The 18535-nt window shown below is 43.1% G+C and overlaps 1 protein-coding gene across 10 annotated transcripts in view; it reads right to left on the bottom strand.

The window, feature by feature from the left end:
- The window catches only part of RIN2 (Ras and Rab interactor 2), a 215676-nt gene that overhangs the window by 56155 nt on the left and 140986 nt on the right, over positions 1-18535 (bottom strand). For 7 of the 10 annotated variants that reach the window (XM_026002340.2, XM_072736501.1, XM_072736505.1 and 4 more), the window contains one exon: positions 8683-8783. The exons of 2 other annotated variants lie outside the window; for them this stretch is intronic. In XM_026002340.2, coding sequence (XP_025858125.2) covers positions 8683-8783 — 101 coding nt within the window. Of the gene's footprint in view, positions 1-8280; positions 8404-8682; positions 8784-18535 lie in introns of those variants that run through there. One more of the 10 variants, XM_026002341.2, reaches the window with a different exon arrangement.

Raw genomic sequence — 18535 nt, 5'->3', positions numbered from 1 at the left:
TTCTTTATTTAAGGTTAAAGTGGGGGGACTCATCTTTCCTAAAACCATCTCCTACCTGGAATAACCTGCTTCCTTCTTCAAGTTTTCAGGATATCTAGTATACTCCACTATTATATCCTCATTGCATTATATGATACTTGTTTACAATACTTTCTCCCACATCAGGCTCCCTGCATGGAGCCTGCTTCTCCCTCTGCCTGTGTGTCTTTGCCTCTCTCTCTCTCTCTGTCTCTCATGAATATGTAAATAAAATCTTAATAAAAATATATATAAAAATAGCCTTAAAAAAACAATACTTTCTCCCTGCACTGTTCCACTGTGTTCCACGGTATTTTAACAAATAATACTTAATACATATTTTCTTGAAGTTGAACTTAATTGTAGCTACACTGGTAAAAGTATAAGCAAAGAGTTGGTCAGTCTTCATGGAATTCCTTGAAACCATATTCCAAACACCCAGCAGTGGCTTCAAATCAAGAAACAGTTTAAGGGTTTTGCCGGGGGCGTGGGGGCGTGTTGGGGGATGAATCAAGATAGTCATAGCAGTATATCCTCAATGAGCATGATAGAAAAATTTAAGTAATCTCTATACCCAACATGGGGCTCTAGTTCATGACTCCAAGATCAGGAATCACATGCTCTTTGACTGAGCCAGCCAGGTTTCCTCGGTTTCCCAAAGAAACCATAAATTTTGATAATACCAAACACCCTTTTCCAGGGACCTAAGATACTGCAAGATATATCCAACACTCTGTAGCCAGTGATTATTGTGAGCTTCCCATGGGAGCTCATAGGAAAGAGGAAAACCAACCTTTGTGACAGGTGTGACTGGTTCTAGGAGAGTGGCCCACTCTCAGATGCTGTGGGACTTGAGGATGGGCCCTCAGCTCTAAACCAATGGCCTGTGGTGCATGCAGCTTTCCAGATATGGCAAAAGAGGAAATATTTGTTTTGCTGGTTATCAGTACCCATGACACAGATGCTGTGAGAAGACAAAATGCAAATTGATTTTTGCATCTGATGACTTTACCTTGCTTCCCGACGACCACATGAATATACTCTCCAAAATCTTCAGAAGAAAGCAGGTATAGATTAATGAAGAATGATCACTTTGTATCTGAGTGTATCTTTGTATCACTTTTCCTTTCAAAAGGAAAAGATGGAAAGAAATAATTTGAAGTGACATTAAATTCTATGTCTGAAGTCACTGTAGTTGAGATATATATTTTAAATACATATGTATTTTTTAAATATGGGAAATTGCATCGGATGCAGATGTATTCTGAGTTGCAGAGAAGAATTAAAACTCCAACTATAGCTCTACTAGATTTATACACATACATTTCTTAGTTATGATGCAGCTAATAGCCTTGGCCAAATTAATTCATGAGATGTTGAATATTTCCGCATGTAAGTATTGAACAAAGTACAGCATAAAACAAAAGAATCCAAGACATGGGGAGAATTTCATTAGTGTTTTTTTTTTCTGCTACAAGTTTATGATCTAAGATTCATAAGCAGAAATACAAACAATAAAAGGTACATATGTACTTACACCATTCTCATAATTTCTGGATTGTTTTATCTTTTCATCTTCTCCTCCCAAATAATCCTTTCCATAACTTCATGCTTTCCATAAATATCACCCAAAGAAATGGCTATTAACATGCCCCATTACTTTAGCCTTGAACTTAAGCATGCAAGAATTATAAAATAATGCTCCGTTAAAACGAAAAAGTTCCCATTCCTGACTCCCACAGCACTGAGATCAGAACTTGAGTCACAACATACAGGTACTGTTACCGGTCTTCATCCATCATGTTTCCAGAAGCTCTAAATCCACCCACCCTTCCAAATAGCTAAAATGAAAAAGCAGCCAATACCAAGAGTAGACCAGCAGAACAGAGCATTTGGAGCTCTCATAGCTGATGGTGGAAGTGTGAATGAATGAATGACTATAATAACTGGAAAATTCGTGGGCACCATTTACTGATGCTGAATATTTAACCATTGTACAACTCAACAACTGCACTCCTATATTCTTAACTGAGGGGTGTCACCAAAAAACATGTACAAGAATGTACATAGTAGCATTATTCAAAATAGCCCTAGTGTGGAAATAATATCCAGTAATGGTAGAATGGAGAAACCAATTATGTTGGGTTCACACAATGAAATACTACACAAAACATCAAACGAAAGAAGTCAGAGTTAAAAGAACACATGCTATATGATTCCAGTGACACGAAGTTCAAAAACAGGCAAAACTAATCTATGGCAATACTAGTCAGGAGAAGGGTTACCCTTGGGGTGCACAGCACCTGCGGGGTGCTGCTATGTGGTATGTTTACCACTGAAAATTCACCTAGCTGTATACTTATCTGTGTGCTTTTTCTAAATCATGTTTTAGTTTGGTGGAAAGTTCTTTTTTTATAAGGCAGCACTAAATGAGAATGAGTTTCTTCAGAGTTTCTTTGCTAGGGAGCAAGCTTAAGGCCATTGCCCATTTTCAAATTTCTATTTTTTTATGCACCAGCTGAGGTCCCCTATCTGCTTTACAGGGTAATGTCTTGTTTCTTCAAGAGGCTTGATACTTTAATACCTTTATAATATTTATTCAAATATTTATTGAGTGTATTTATTCACTCAAATATTTATTGAGTGTATGCTACATACACTCCTGAAGTTCTGCTGCACTTCAGGAGACTTACTGGAGTAGAACACTGGGCATCTCTTCCCCAGACTGTAAGCCACTAATCTCCTTTTCTGACCTTCTGTTCTAACATCCAGTCAGCTGGAAAAAGTGAAGGGTTGTACTAGGGACCAGGAATCTGAGCTTTTTGCAGGTTTGGTAGCAATGCATTTTTGGTAGCAATGCAGGTTTGGTAGCATTGTGTAGCTGTTGGGAAGCTGAGAACTTCCTGGGGGACACAGACCCTTGCAGAAGAAGTCAGTGGTGGTGACCAACTGCTATACTATAGTATTGGGCAGCACTGGCCAAGGAATTTTTGAGTTCTATGCATCTCAAAATTTGAGATGGGGAGTTGAGTTTTTTTTTTTAATATTTTATTTATTTATTCATGAGAGACACAGAGAGAGAGCGAGGCAGAGACACAGGCCGAGGGAGAAGCAGGCTCCATGCAGGGAGCCTGATGTAGGACTCGATCCCAGGACTCCAGGATCACGCCCTGGGCTGAAGGCAGGTGTTAAACCACTGAGTCATCCAGGGATCCCCTGGGGGTAGACTTTTAAGACCCTGTCTCATCCCCATGGGTCCACTCAGGCTGGCGTGTACTAGTGAGGTGGCAGTAGGAGTGAGGAAGGTAGGAGAGGAAGAGGCAAACAAAAGTAACCTCAGCCTTTGAAGACTTGATCCAACCAGGCCCCCAGCATCCTGCAAAACCAGCCTGAGTCTCATCTTATGAAGTTGCTTTGTTTGATTCCTCTATTCTACCTGACAACGAAGGAAGCTTCAGAGATTTGTCTTAGCCTAGAGGTGATGGGTCCAGATGGCAATGAGGGTGGAGGACCACCTACATCATGCCTACTGTGCCTGCCCCAACTAAAAGTGAACTGCAAAATCATGGGAGAGAGAGAGGAAAGCACAAAGCTTCCCCCCCCCCCACACACACACTCTAGTCTTGAGGGGGAAATGAAGCAGAGAGAAAGAGGAAATCAATAGCCTTTAGAGAGAGCAGCAACAAGAAATCCTTGCTCTCTCTTCTGGCTTCCTAGCTTCTTTTTGGTAAAACACTAGCAGAGGGTATAGAGAAGATCTGATCAGATGCTCCTCTATTGGCAGATGTTTACAACAGCTCATAACCCAGAAGTGACAGAGAAAGCATCACTGGCACAGGGCGGGAAGATGTCCTGGTCTCTCTTCTTTGCTAGGGAGCAAACTTAAGGCCCATTGCACATTTTCAAATTTCTATTTTTTTATGCACCAGCTGGGGTCCCCTATCTGCTTTACAGGGTAATGTCTTGTTTCTGTTTCTGCAGGAGCCTTCTTCTTCTTTTTTTTTTCTTTTTTTCTTTTCAGGAGGCTTCTGATGCTTTAGTACCTTTAGAATCTCCAAAGGGCTGGCATCTTTCATTTGTCCATTCAAATATTTATATTTATTGAGTGTATGCTATATGCCAGACACTATTCTAAGGCACTGAAAAAACAGCATTGAACAGAGACCAAACCCCTGCTCTCAATGAACTTCCTTCCAAGTGCTGGGAGGCAAAAAATGCACAATTTAAGCAAGTGAACATATATGTCAAATCTGCACAAGTTCTTTGAAGAAAAATGAAGTCAGCTAAAGTAACAGAAGAAATGATGGTCCAAAGGTGAATACTTCCTGGAGGAAGGGCATTCCAGGCAGAGGGAACAATAAGTGCAAAGGCCAGGGGGTAGGATCCTTCTGGGCAAGGAGCCAGTGGGGCTGGAGAGAGGGACAGAGAGGGGAGAGGTTGTGAGAGAAGAGGGCAAGGGGGGGAGGTGGGGAGTCAGACCCCGGAGCATCTCAAAAGCCATGGTGATTTTTTAAAATTTTATTTGTTTATTCATGAGAGACACAGAGAGAGGCAAAGACACAGACAGAGGGAGAAGCAGGCTCCCCACGGGGAGCCCGATGCGGGACTCGATCCCAGGACCCTGGGATCATGAACCAAGCTGAAGGCAGATACTCAACCTGTGCCTGCCCCAACTGAAGCCACCCAGGCATCCCAGATGAATTTGGTTTTAAATAAAAAGTACCGAAGGGCTTTGAACAGAAGTGACATGACTTGGATTTAGGAGAACAAAAGTCAGATCCTTCTCTGTGCTGCTTAAATAACAGCCCAGGGAAGGCAGGATGGATGAAAGTACAGGCACTGGGCAGGCATCTCCTGCAGTGGTGCTGCTGGGGGATCTTACAGGTAGAACTGCCAAGGTGTGGAGTTAAGAGATGGAGCACGGATATGAGAGACTGAGAGGCAAGAACAATGGCTGTGAGGCCCAAGCACCTGCAGGCATGGTCACTGGGATGGGGAAGACCAGGGAGAAAGCAGGTTTGTGAAAGGAAACCAAGGGCTCAGTCTTGGTCTTTGTAAGCTTGAGATGCCAAAGGCTGCACTGAATGGATAGCTGGCTGCAAACACCTGGATTCAAAAGAGGACCAACCCAGGGATATAAATTGGGAATTGTCCATATACACAGGGTATAAAAGCCACAAGACTGGATGGGATTAACTAAGAAATTACTTTACAGATCTCTTTTTAGTCAACAGCATGCTGTATTTGTCCACTGTCAGCATTGTGCAAAGTCCTTTACAGCTATTAACTCACTTAATCTGGGCAGCCCTGGTGGCTCAGTGGTTTAGTGCCGCCTTCAGCGTAGGGCCTGATCCTGGAGACCCGGGATTGAGTCCGACGTCCGGCTCCCTGCATAGAGCCTGCTTCTCCCTCTGCCTGTGTTTCTGCCTCTCTCTCTCTCTCTCTCTCTGTGTGTCTCTCATGAATAAATAAATGAAATATTAAAAAAAATCACTTAATCTTTCTTGCCACCCTTAAGTCAGCCTCTATTATCATCATCCTCATTTCACCGATGTGCTCACTGAGGCGTAGAGACTTTTAAGCATTTCGTTCAAGGTTAGAGGGAGAGAGAAGCGGGGCTGGGGAGAAGAGGCTTGAGCTCTGGGTGTTCTGGGGTTAGGAAGGGAGGGAGATGAGAAGGAACCAGCTGGAGACCACCAGCAACAGCGAGCGAGGAGAGAGGAAACCAGGGAGTATGGTGTCCCAAAGCCAAGCCAATCAAGTGTCCGTGGAAGGGGAGGTAGATCAACTGTGTGGGATGACGCTGATAGGTCAGGAGGTAAGAACTGACCTTTGGATAGAAAAGCGACATCTTTACTTTCACTAACCACGTTCTGAAGCTAACTTCCTCCCATTTTGAATGCAGACAACAAATCCCAGGAGTTCCCGTAGTTGCTGATGCTGTCACCAACAGAAACCCCAAACATTTCATTGTTGGTGAGGAAGTACTGTTTCTGGCCGTCTTTGCTTTCAGATGACAGTAGTCCCTAGGCTTTGTTATTTAATGAGTTAATAAAGAAGTACCTATGCTGTGAAATCATGCGTTTGGAGAATTCTATCATTCTACTGCAGAAGAATTGTTTTCTCTGTGTCCTCCTGCATATTTTACTTTATGCATTTAAAATATTATTCAGAGAAGGGGGTCCATGACACATGAAAATGTTAAAGATTATCTCAATATTAACCACAAAGGAGCAACCAAAAGCCAATGCAGGTAGAGGGATAACATTCCTGATGTAGGGCACCAGTGTGGCACTTAACCCAGTGTTCAACAAATGAAGAGACCACAGATACTTTGCGGTGACTGCGGCTGGGGTAGGTGAGGCTGTTACCACAGCTCCCACTCACTGAGGAAGCCCCAAAGGAAGGTGATGTCAGTGCATCTGTGCAGCCACCAGAACGTGCCCAGCCAAGGTCCAGGGGGTAGGTGGTGGAACGCTTCTTCTCTCCACAGGGGTTTCACTTGATGTGACTCTGCTCTCTCCCTCATCCCCTTTGGGCTGCTCTGTGCTAGGCTGACCTGCTGTTTCCTTGTGGCCAGAGTTCTGCTCTACTTTTATTTTGGAAACAATGGAAGGTCCCCTTTACCCTACCTCTCTGATCTCTGGACACCCTGACATCATCAGGCAAAAGAGAGAAATTAGCAGCAAAGTCACGACTCCCTGTTTTGACAAAATCAGTGAGAGACCCTAGCACAGAAGCCACAGCCTCATTAATCATACAGGTCCTGCATCAGCAGAATGAGGGCCATACTGAAGCTTTATCTCATCTTTAGCTTTATCTCCTATCTTTAGTTAGGAGACTCAATGAGATGCCAGCTGTGACGCACTTAGAACAGTGGCTGACATGTGGTAAACACCGTACGCATTGTTCAATAAAGACAATCTTGCCTTTTCTCTTTCTTTCCCACTAAAAAAACCCACCAAGTAAAATGCGTCTGAAATTTCACAAATTCATTGTTAACCAACATAGCATTCAAGAATAAGTGACATTAATCTGAAAAACATAGCTATTATGGGATGCTTACAGTCATTCTTAAATTTGAAAAGAAAAAGAGATGTTAAAGACGAGATGGCAGCCCAACTCTCCCAGCCCAGTATCTACTGCAGTCAGACATCAAGCTCGTGATGTGATGGACCTGACATACCATCATGTCTTCCAGCAAACCTAACATCCCTGGGCCTTGCCACTGGTGTCTGTCATCTGCAGAGCTTGGGGACTACCTTGCAGTGTTGTGCTCCCTGGCTGCAGGAGAAATCAAGCCACTAAAGCTTTGTTCTTTGTCCCTTGTCACCAACCCGGACTCCCACTGTAATTTTAGTTCAAGAATGCAAAGGGGAAAGGGAAATCCCCTGGCTAAAATTCCATTTCCAGGGAGTCTGGCATTATTTTGAATGCGAGGTGGAGAGTCTTTAAACAAAAATCACTGTGCATTTGTTTAGTTTGTGGAGAAAAAAAATTAGTCATCAAGGTCCAGGGAAATCAGAGAATGCCAGGATGTTGCTGCAAGGAGCTGGGGACCATCTGGTCTACCCCGTCATTTTGTAGAGAAGGGAAGGAAATGGAGGGCCTGCCACATTTCCACAGCGAAGGAGGAATAGGGTTCTTCCAGGGACACAGGAGAGTTAAAGCACCACCTTCTAGCTGCAAAGTGCCTCCTGGCAATTGCCTGCTCCCGCTGGCAGTCTAAGGCAAGGAACAAGTTGGGCTGGTTTGAAACTTGCCTGGGCAACCAGCGGCACCTGGTTCGCCTGCCATTGCTGGATTCCTGCATGTCTCATGACTTGCAAGCAAAACTCACTCCGTGAATCTCACCCTCACACGGCACAACACTGCCTCGACCCATTTCCTGGGAAAGAGGGGAAAGCTAATAATGCATCTGGCCTCCAAAGCACCAGGAGTCCTTGTCACTTTGTAGTGATTATATTCTGTTGCCTTTTGCTAGCGAAGAATTGCAGCATTCAAGAGCTAAGATGAGGTTGGAGTGACCTCCTCCAACCTACCACCCCATCCTGACCTCTGCACTCCCATTCTCCTGATAAAGGCCAGTCGCCTACAATTTACTCAGATCAAGTGTGATCGAAACATAACACGTCATGCTTAGACAAGCATAGCATATTGCCCTCCCCCCTTTCTTAGTTATTTACAACCACATCCAACCTCCAACACACTAGGTCACATTTTAGGCTAATGGCTATGGTAAACGCCAGGGATTTTTCTGACCTGAGAACGCAAAATGAGTCCATCCTCTTTAGGGCTCCCCTTTAAACCTTCTGGAGACTGACACGGGCTACACTGAATTCTATTTTGCACGCGGAGGATCCTGCTGCGTTATTGTTTCCATCACTGTGAGCAGGTGGATACAACAGATAGAACTTTAGGTTTCCGGGTTCTGGTGTCAGGAGGCATTGAGAGGATGTAAAGTTCAAGTGCCTTCAAAGTGATTAAAATAAACAGACAACTGGTTCCTAGGCCACTCCCACCTCCTACAGAGTGCTTCATTGGGAGAGGACACCACGCTCCCAGTTCCCAAACTTCTAAGGAACCACTGAGATCACAGTCTTCGTAGCTGCTAGGGTCCACTTAGCCCCCATCTGACGCCCGGCACCTGATCGTCTCTGTCACCTGTGGGATTCGCTGGCTTCCAGTCCATTTTCCAGGCTGACATCTGTCTGCACCATCTCCTGTTTCAGTTCTCCGATCTCCGAGACGATTGTGTCAATGAGCTATTCAAAGACAAAAATAGTGTGACGTCAGGCAGTGAAAGAGGCGTGCCCAGAGCTTAGGGAGCTTCAGCCACTTCAGTAGGAGCACAGAGAAGACCACCTTTTTTTTTTTCTTCTTTTTTTTAAATCCTGGCTGTGTGAATTTCCTCTACCCAGGGGAAAAAATAAAGAGGGTGGGAGCAGCTTTTTCTAAAAGAAAAAGAGGAAGAACTTAGGTTTCGGTACTGCCCTAAGAAAAAGGATATGACACCCAATTTGGTTTCTCAACATGAATACAAAGAGGAATAAACAAATCTGGGTAAAACCAGGCTTCCACATTCATTTTGTTAAAGTCAAAACTCAAGAGGAATTCCCTGAATTAAAATGTATATAATCACTGTCTGGCTACAGAAATAAGCCTATTTGTTTTTGTTTTTTAAAATATTTTATTTATTTATTTGAGAGAGAGAGCACACATGAGGTGGGGGAGAGGGAGAAGCAGACTCCCTGCTGAGCAGGGAGCCCGGGGTGGGGCTTGGTCCCAAGACCCTGATATCATGACCTGAGCCAAAAGCTTAACTGATGGAGTCACCTGGGTGCTCCAGAAATAAGCATTTTAAAAATACATATATAGTTTGCAATACATTTCCAGACATTAAGCTTACTACTCATCCTAGTCTTTGCTTTTTATTTATTTTGTTTAATAAAGAAGACTTTTAGAGGAAAGGGAAAAGAGAGGGCTGCATGGGGTGCAGAGTGAGTGAACTATAGGAGGAATGGAGAGGGAGATGTGCCCTCCTCTTGCAGAAGGCTCATGTGGGCTTGCATCCTTTAACCACATACCTGGGAAGAGATCACATCTGTCCCTGAAGGCTGGTTAAATTCTTGAGCCCACCTACTCACTACTCCTCAAACAGAATCCTTTCTGGTGCTAACTAGGCACTCTATGTGTAGAGCAGCTATTCTCCAAGTATGTCGCTGCCCACTAATTTTTAAAAACATATAGCGATTTTTAACATAAATATTATTTATGTCATCATGTACCAGATTTATTATTGTTTTGAAATAAATGTTTTCAAAATTTTCTCCATTTTAATTCCTGATACAGCAAGCATCTGTAGCTATAATCCATCATGAACACAAAGCTCTATGGGGTCCTCCATACTTTTTAATAGGATAAAGGAATCCTAGGACCATAAAGTTTGACAATCACTATTGTAGCTAAAGACAAGTGTTGTCTTGCCTCAAGCAGCTTTTATCCCACTCAGGCTCTGGCAGAAACTTCATTTGAGCTTACAGGCTGTTCTAAAATGTTGACCACATCTATTCGTTCATTAATTCAACAAACCTTTACGAGGACCCAATTCATGCTACAAGCACAGAGTAAGGTTAACAGTTTTCATACAGATGACATTCTGGTGGAGCAGAGACCACAGCCTTGAACACGGAGAAGTGCCAGGATGAAAATAGAACAAGGTGATGCTGTACGAGGCAGCTAAGCTGCCACCACTCTAGGGTAGGTAGATTGGGATGGTGAGGGTGGATCTTTGAGGAAGTGATGGAGCCCTAAATGACAAGGGAGCCATGAAAAGATCAAGAGAAGACCCCTCCATATAAAGAAAGTCCCAGAGGCTGGGGGCGGGGGGGGGGGGCGCACTGGCAGGAGAGGCAGGTGGGGACCAGAGGCTCATTGGCATTCTAGATCACAGTATCTATAAATTTGAGTTTTCTACACTAAGAACCATAAAAGGGCTTTAGGAGAGAAAGGCATTTTCTTTATTGTATGTTCCAAAAAATCATTTTGACTACTGGCTAGAGGTGGTTTGTAAGGGCAAGAGGAGAAGCAGCAAGACGAGTTTGTAGGCAACTGTAGGGATCCAAGCAAGAGTGGTCCAGGTGGCTTGCACCAAGGTGGTAGCAGAAGAATTAGAAAGAAGGGGGGAAATCTGAGAACAATTTAAAACAGAAATTTATAGAAGCTGATTGACTTAATGTAGAAGTGGTAGAAAGAGAGGAATCAAACTCAACTCCTACATTTTTTTACTTGATTATCAGATAGGTGGCAGTGCCCTTGACTGACATGGGTAAGGGTTAGGTTTTAGGAAGAAATCAAGTTGGATATTGGGTCAGTTAAGTCTTGACTTTCTTATTGGCCATTAAATATATTTGGTAAGTGGCTTTTAACATTCAGTATGGAGATATTTATACATGTGGAAGTCACTGGCATATGTGCTGGCATTCCAAAGCCCTGTGACGGGGAGAGATTATCTGAGGAGAAAGTAGAGATGGAGAAAAGGTCCCTGCAAATAGCTCCGCACGATCCCAAAGCTTGGACATCAGAAGAAGGGGGGCCGGCCAAGTCCTCCATGCTTAATGTGTCCCCAAAGTGTGCCTGGGATGCAAGCTGTAGGTGAACATTCTAGAAGCACTGGGGATGTGGAAGAGAAAATGACCAGGAGTTCCCTGTTATACATATCCCACTGGCAAAAATTTAAAAGTTTGACAATATTTGAGAATGTGGGGAAACAAGAATCCAAAATGCTGTTAGAAGAGTGTTATTTGTAGAGCACCCTCTGAAGAGCAATTTGGCAATGTCTTGTAGGGTCAATGACACACAGACCTAGATATGTTCTCTAGAGAAATCTATGCACATGGGTGCAAGGAGACCTTTATAAGAATATTTGCTGCACCATTATTCATAAGGAAACCAAACTATAAGCACTTAGATGTCCATCAATAAAAGAATGAGTAAACTGAAGTATGGAATACTATATAGCAGTTAAAATTAATGAACCAGAGCTAGCAGTATAAACACATATATAAACTAAATGCTAAAAACTTTTCATAGAAGAAAAAACACTTGAAAAGGGTTACATCCAGTATATAAAGTTTAAATCTATCCCAAACTATATAATTCAATAGTGTTTATAAATACACACATAGACTACTCCAGTGTGTGATATATGGGCTATAATCTTAGTCCAGCATAGTGGTTACCTCTGGAGGAGAATGGATGAAGATGTTCATAGGTAAAGAGGTTCAACCACCTACATGTGAGATTTTCTTTCTTTCTTTTTTTTTTGAGATTTTATTTCTTAAAATGGAATGGCAAAATGATAACATGTGACAGAGCTGAGTGATGTGTTTAGCACTCTGTGATTTTCTGTATATTTATTTATAATCAAAATTATTGGGAAAATAAAAAGGGTGGATGTGTATGAAAATGGAAGGGGCTGGAAGGACCGAGAAGGTGGAAGTGAGTGGGACAAGTGAAGGTGTAGTCTGAGTGTCTGTGCTGAAGTCCTCCATTCTGTGCTGGGTCATCCTCCCATTCTGGGCCATGGCTATGGTCCTGGGCAGGGGAGTCACACACAGGAGGGTCACCCACAGCCTCAGGCAAAACTAGGAGCAAGCGTTCCCATCCCCAGCAAGGAGACAGGTCTCTAGGCACCATCATCTCTCATGGCCACCATATTTATTTGAACGTAAAAATAGCCTTCCCCAGAAGAAGCCTTCTCTGGCCAGCCTGCTCCTCCTGATGCTGATTTTGCTGACACCTTCAGTAGCATCCCTAGACCTCCACATGCCATACTTGCTTCCTTCTGTGTACCTAACCAAACACAAAGAACCTAGCAGTTGTCTTTCTCATTTGGCAGCACTCGGATGGCAAATGATGAACAACACCATTTACCTGAAATATAGGAGGAAAGTTCAGTGATAGAAAGGTGGATGAGGACAGAGGGTGCACCTGGTTGCATGGCTATGAGAGCCGTCCCAACCGGGTGAGGATTTTGTCACCTACTCTCATCTTCTATTCGGCCCTAGCTCACCCATCTGATGGCACAGACTCTCTGAATGATGTCATTATACCCAGCAGGCCCCTCCACCAGCAAAAGTCATCCCTAAACATCTGTTCCTCCCTGAGGTCTGCCCTGGTGTGAATGATTGGATTTAAGATGTTCCCCACATTGTTCCCAGATACATGTATGTTTGTTTTTAATACCTATAGATATTTGATCTCATCTCTTATGCTCTTTTTTTTTCTTCTTTTTTTTTTTTTTCTTATGCTCTTAATGCTGTTTATCTTTGAGGATAAACAGAGATAATCTGCCACCCACAGAGGGGGCAGTTTTAAACTAAGCTTTCCCATGTTAAAGACAACAGCAGATTCAACGTTAAGTGCTTTATCAAAGTTGGTGTTGCAATAGAAATTTCTCCAAATCTGCCTACACAACCCAAGACCCCACCTCATCCCTGTGCCTGTCCAGAATTCCTGGAAGACAGGGGGCTGCTTAAGCACCTGCCAAGCAAGCACTGCTCTTCACAACCCTATTTTTCTGCCCAGGACATGTGTGGACACTTGGGAAGATAGCCACAGAGCCAACTGGCTCTTATTCTGTGCAATCAGAGTAAGACAGGACACCAGGTTCCAAGGCACCAAATTAGTGAGACAGTGGTTCTATCAAAAGCACAGTATTTGTATCATTTCCAGAAAACTACAAGTCATGAGGAAGTCCCCAAATTATGACAGACACCGACAAGCACTAGGCATCATGGAGTCCACACTGATAAAGCCAGGGCATTGTCTGTACTTCTTTATCTCCCACAGGGAAACAGAGGTGGCATGCTCGCATCCCCACACAGGCACAGAGAGGGCTGCTGTGTACACCAGGAGAGAGGAAGGCAAGCCAGGAGTTGGGTATCTGGATCCCCTCCCTCATTCTATTCAGAAACCTCTGTCCTTCCATCTCCCTCACAGATGAGCATTGGTGCATAAGAAAGCACAGGAAACCTAAATGGTTCACATGGGTGATTTTCATGCTAACTGGCATCCAGGCCAACTGGCAGGAGAAGGGATCAGGAAGGCCCAGGAAGGCCCAGGTTCTTTTCCTCTGTGATCTGAGATTACACCCAGGGCTCTGCCTGGGCAAGGCTGGGTCTGCAGTGTCCCGGGCGAGAGTGGGAGTCTACACTAATTTGTACCACTTTGTAATCATTCTGGTAATCTCCCCGTAGGAGGGAACCTCCTTTGAGGGGCCACACTGCAAACAGCATTGTACAATTTCAAGGATGTCTAGTGCAGCAAATGCCTGGTGGTTTGGCAGCACGGACCAGTGGTGAGTGCAACAACTTTGGGCTGCCTTCAAATCCCATTCTGACACCCTGTTGGTTGGGTCCTGGACCTATCTGGGCACACACCTTAGATCCCTGATGCTAAAGGCTTATGCTACTAGGGGGAAGCACTGTTTTGTTTTGTTTTATTTTTTTAAGATTTTATTTATTTACTCATGAGAGACCCAGAGAGAGAGAGAGAGAGAGAGAGAGAGAGGCAGAGACACAGGCAGAGGGAGAAGCAGGCTCCAGGCAGGGAGCCTGATGTGGAACTCGATCCCAGGATTCACACACTCTGGGCCAAAGGCAGGCGCTAAAACGCTGAGCCACCCAGGCGTCCTGGGAGAAGCACTGTTGGAGGGTTAAAAAGGATGGTGAGATGAAAACACACTGTGACAAGCACCTAAATGCTTCACAGTTCATATTTAAATTCTCTCTGTTTTATTAACTGTGAGCATTGCCATGAAGCAGAGTGATACTAGGAGATACTTCAAATAGACACAGACATCTCCCAGCCTGGAAAGAGGCTATTTCATTACTGGGGCAGACCTGACCTACAAAAGGCCAGTGTTTGTGGAGTCCAAAATCCTTTGACAGCTGCCCAGAAGTCTCTAATCTCAACATCTGCCCACTAGATGCCTCTTTTCCCCGACTAGGGACAGAAGTCTTGATGCCACCATTCCTGCTCGCACAGGAGGCTAGAGGGAGGGAAAGGGGAGGGACTCCAAATCTTGTGTTCTTTCTTTTAGGGTTAGATAAAGGAGAAAAATTCTCTTGAAGGCCGAGCAGAATTAAAAGGAGAAAGTGTTTACCGAGCAAGTTCTGATACAGCCTTCTTCAAATGGCAAGTCAAACTAGGAATGTTATCATGGTGTGAAAAGGGATGTGCTGCAGATATGGCAAAGACTTGAAACCTAGGGTATAGGAAAAGTCAAGTGTTTAGCTCTCAGCTATGGAATTTCCTGTCCTCCAGTGCATCAACTTGGCCTTGGGGTGTGATGCACCTTTACAGTCCCATCAACCCTGTGGGATTAGACCTACCTCCAGGTCATGAAAAACCACATTACCCAAATAATCCCTTTCCTGTCTGTTTCTGTTGATCTGGGGGAGCATCATGGTCTGGTGGGCACATCCCATGTTGGGGGCTCCTCTAAAGTAGTCTGTAAACTAATGGGCTCCTTATTGACCTTCGAACCTTCAGATGATCTCTGCCCCCAGGAACTGTCGCCACGGGGGCGACAAAATAATGAAGGCTCCTTCCTTCCACTTGCAGAAGACTGTCTAGAAAATGATGGTAGAGCATCTCAAAACCCTGTTATTTTTTTGCTTTCTAAATTTTGTGTGTCACATCCCCCAAGAGTGTTTGCATTTATATTTTTGAAATTTAGCTGTAATTGTAAACATAATATATGAATACATTCTCATTGAAAAACACAAATTGTTGTAGTTAAAGCTAATCTCCCTTGACTATTACCCATAATCCTTTTCACCTACCCAGAGGTAGCAGTTTTGTGTACACCATTCTTGAATGGTATCATTCTGTGCTTTTTCTACACAGTAGAATTTTACTGATGAATTGTCCTGTAGTTCCCTGATTTCATTCAGTGAAATGTGGGATTTATCCACATTGATACATGAAGCCCTAGCTCATTCTTTTTTTTTTTTTGCGTTAAAAAATTTATTTATATTAAATTAATTAACATATAGTATATTATTAGTTTCAGATGTTGGGTTCAGTGATTGATCAGTTGCATAATAACAGCCAGTGCTCATTACACGTGCCCTCCTTAATGTCCATCTCCCAATTTTCCCATCCCCCCACCCAACTCCCCTCCAGCAACTTTCAGTTTGTTTCCTAGAGTTTAGAGTCTCTTACAGTTTTTCTCCCTCTCTGATTTCGTTGTTTTATTTTTTACTCACTTCCCCTATACTCCTCTGTTTTGTTTCTTAAATTCCACATATAAGCAAAATCATATAATTATCTCTCTGATTTATTTTGCTTGACAAAATACCCTCTAGTTCCATCCATGTCATTGCAAATGACAAGATTTCATTTTTTGATGGCTGAATAGTACTCCCATAGTTCAATTGCTCTGTTGTAGGGTAGCTCTATTTTCAACTTTTTGAGGAATCTCCCTACTGTTTTCCAGAATGGCTGCACCAGTTTGCATTCCTACCAACAGTGTAAGAGGGTTCCCCTTTCTCTGCATCCTCGCCAACATCTATTGTTTCCTGAGTTGTTCTTTTAGCCATTCTGCCTAGTTCATTCATTTTAAGTGAGAATGGTTTTCCACCTTAGGGGCATACCACATGGGGATATACATAAGGATATACCATGTAGCCATTCTATTTTGACATTTAGGTCATTTCCAGTATTTTGCTGTCACAAGTGGACTGTGTTAAACATCTTTGTGTACTGTGTGGAACCTCACAGAAAATGCTGGGCTCCATTTATGTAAGAGGTTATGAGGTGGCACCACATTGTTCTCCAGGTGGCTGTGCCAAACTATTCTGCTCCATTATCTTTGGAAGTGTTCCGTTCATTTATCAGTGTTTGATTTTATCAACTTTTAAGCTTGGCCAATCTGATGAGTATAAGTGGCTTCTTATTGTTTTAATGTGGTTTGCTCGGATTCTATTTTTGTTGTTCATTTGTAATTGTTCCTCATTTATCTGTTGCCCATCTTGGAGTTTCTTGGCTTTTCTCTTTATTTAAAAGATTTTCTTTCATACTTCTTTTTGTTTTTTAATCTCTTAAGTTTTTAATGTTCGTAGAATCAAAATTTTTTCATTATGGCTCTTGTTTACTGACTCTTGTCTAGGAAGACATTTCTTTTCTTTCTTTCTTTTCTTTTTTTTAAAGATTTATTCATTTATTTTAGAGAGAGAGTGAGTAAGCAGCGGAGGGGTAGAGGGAGAGGGAGAGAGAGAACCCCAAGTAGTTTTTACACTGAGTATGGAGCCTGATGTGGGTGGGGCTTAATCCCGGAGATCCTGACCCAAGCTGAAATCAAGAGTTGGAAGTTGGGGATCCCTGGGTGGCTCAGCGGTTTGGCGCCTGCCTTTGGCCCAGGGCAGGATCCTGGGGTCCCGGGATCGAGTCCCACGTCGGGCTCCTGGCGTGGAGCTTGCTTCTCCTTCTTCCTGTGTCTCTGCCTCTCTTTCTCTCTCTCTTTCTCTCTCTCTCGGTCTATCATAAATAAATAAATCTTTAAAAAAAAAAGAGTTGGAAGTTAACTAACTAAGCCACTCAGGCACCTCTAGGAAGACATTTCTTATCTTGAAGTTAGAAATAATTTCCCCTCTTTTCTGCTGAGACTGACATGTAGTTTTGCCCATTTACATATAATATATTACTATAAGTAGGCTTTTTTATTTATCTGGAGTATAATTTTATGTATGGTATGAATGAAGTAAGGACAAGGAGGGGAGGGATAATTCTAATATGGCCCATGCTAGTTCTCCAAACCCCTAAACCTTGGACTCTGGGATGGCTATATCTGCCTCAAGGTGCCTTCTACAGGCTAAGGAATGTGCCAGAGGGCTGTCACCTTCAAACATGTCCAAAGGTTAGGGATGACCTGTGAGGCAGAAGACAGAACTCTGCCCTTGATTTCTTTATTCCAAATGGAGAGCAAATGAACTCAATAGCTTTTTTGCAATAATTCATCTTAGCCTTGCTGATTCAAAACATCCCCTGATCATAGCCAGAACCTTCCTATTTACTAAAAAACAACATTCACTATCGTTTTATTCCTCTATCTTTTTATTCTACTTTGGAGTTAAGAGAAAAAAATACCTCCACATACTTACATACAGAAAAAGGTGATAAGCAACACACCCCCATACTATCCTCTGAGTAAAGTGAAACAAATGGTTTGATGTTAATAACCTTTTGTTTTTAGCTCAAAGTAAAAAAAGAGCAGTGTTAAAAACAGAAATATGAGGCTCCAAATGGAGTCACTTGTGCAAAGCCCCATGTCGCAAACCAGGACTTAATGCCTAACCTAACTGCAGCTCCAAACTCTCCCAGGAGTGGTATTTTAAGCCAGTCCGCAATTTCCTAATCAACAGTGGTAATGTAAACTGAAGGACAGACCCAAGCCCTTCCCCAAGAGGAAGGTGACCCAGCCTGAAACAAATCTTTCTTTTCTTTATCATGTCCCTGTCCCTACTCCCTTCTGCCTCTGCAGGTCTCCCATGTTGTACTGCTCCTTGGAGCTCCTTTCTACTTGCTGGTCAAGATGCTGGCCCATTCAGAAACTGTTGGCCAATTAGACCTTCAAGTTTACTCAGTCGAATTGTGCTTCCTAAATAGCAGTATTTAGAGGAAACAAACACAAGTGAACAAATCTAATATTTAAAAGCAGAATTTGGCTAAATGACTGGCTTGGAATTCCTTTGACTCTGCAGCTTCAAGCAATGGGTCCTTGAATAAATCATTTGACTCTTTAAATTCCCTCATCTGTAAATTGAGGATATATTGAGACCTGCCTCTTGGGGCAGTTTAAGAGTCCATGGAGGTGATGCAAGCAAAGCCCGCAGCAGATGCACATTTTTATATTTGTTGGTGGGGAGCAGGCTTACCAGGTTACATTGCTCATCATAACAAAAATCAGAGGGTACTGGAAGTACAGAGTGGGAATAAGGTAGCAGGATGT

This window comes from Vulpes vulpes, chromosome 14 (genome assembly GCF_048418805.1).
Source record: "Vulpes vulpes isolate BD-2025 chromosome 14, VulVul3, whole genome shotgun sequence".
NCBI lineage: Eukaryota > Metazoa > Chordata > Mammalia > Carnivora > Canidae > Vulpes > Vulpes vulpes.
This window is presented reverse-complemented; position numbering and strand designations above follow the sequence as displayed.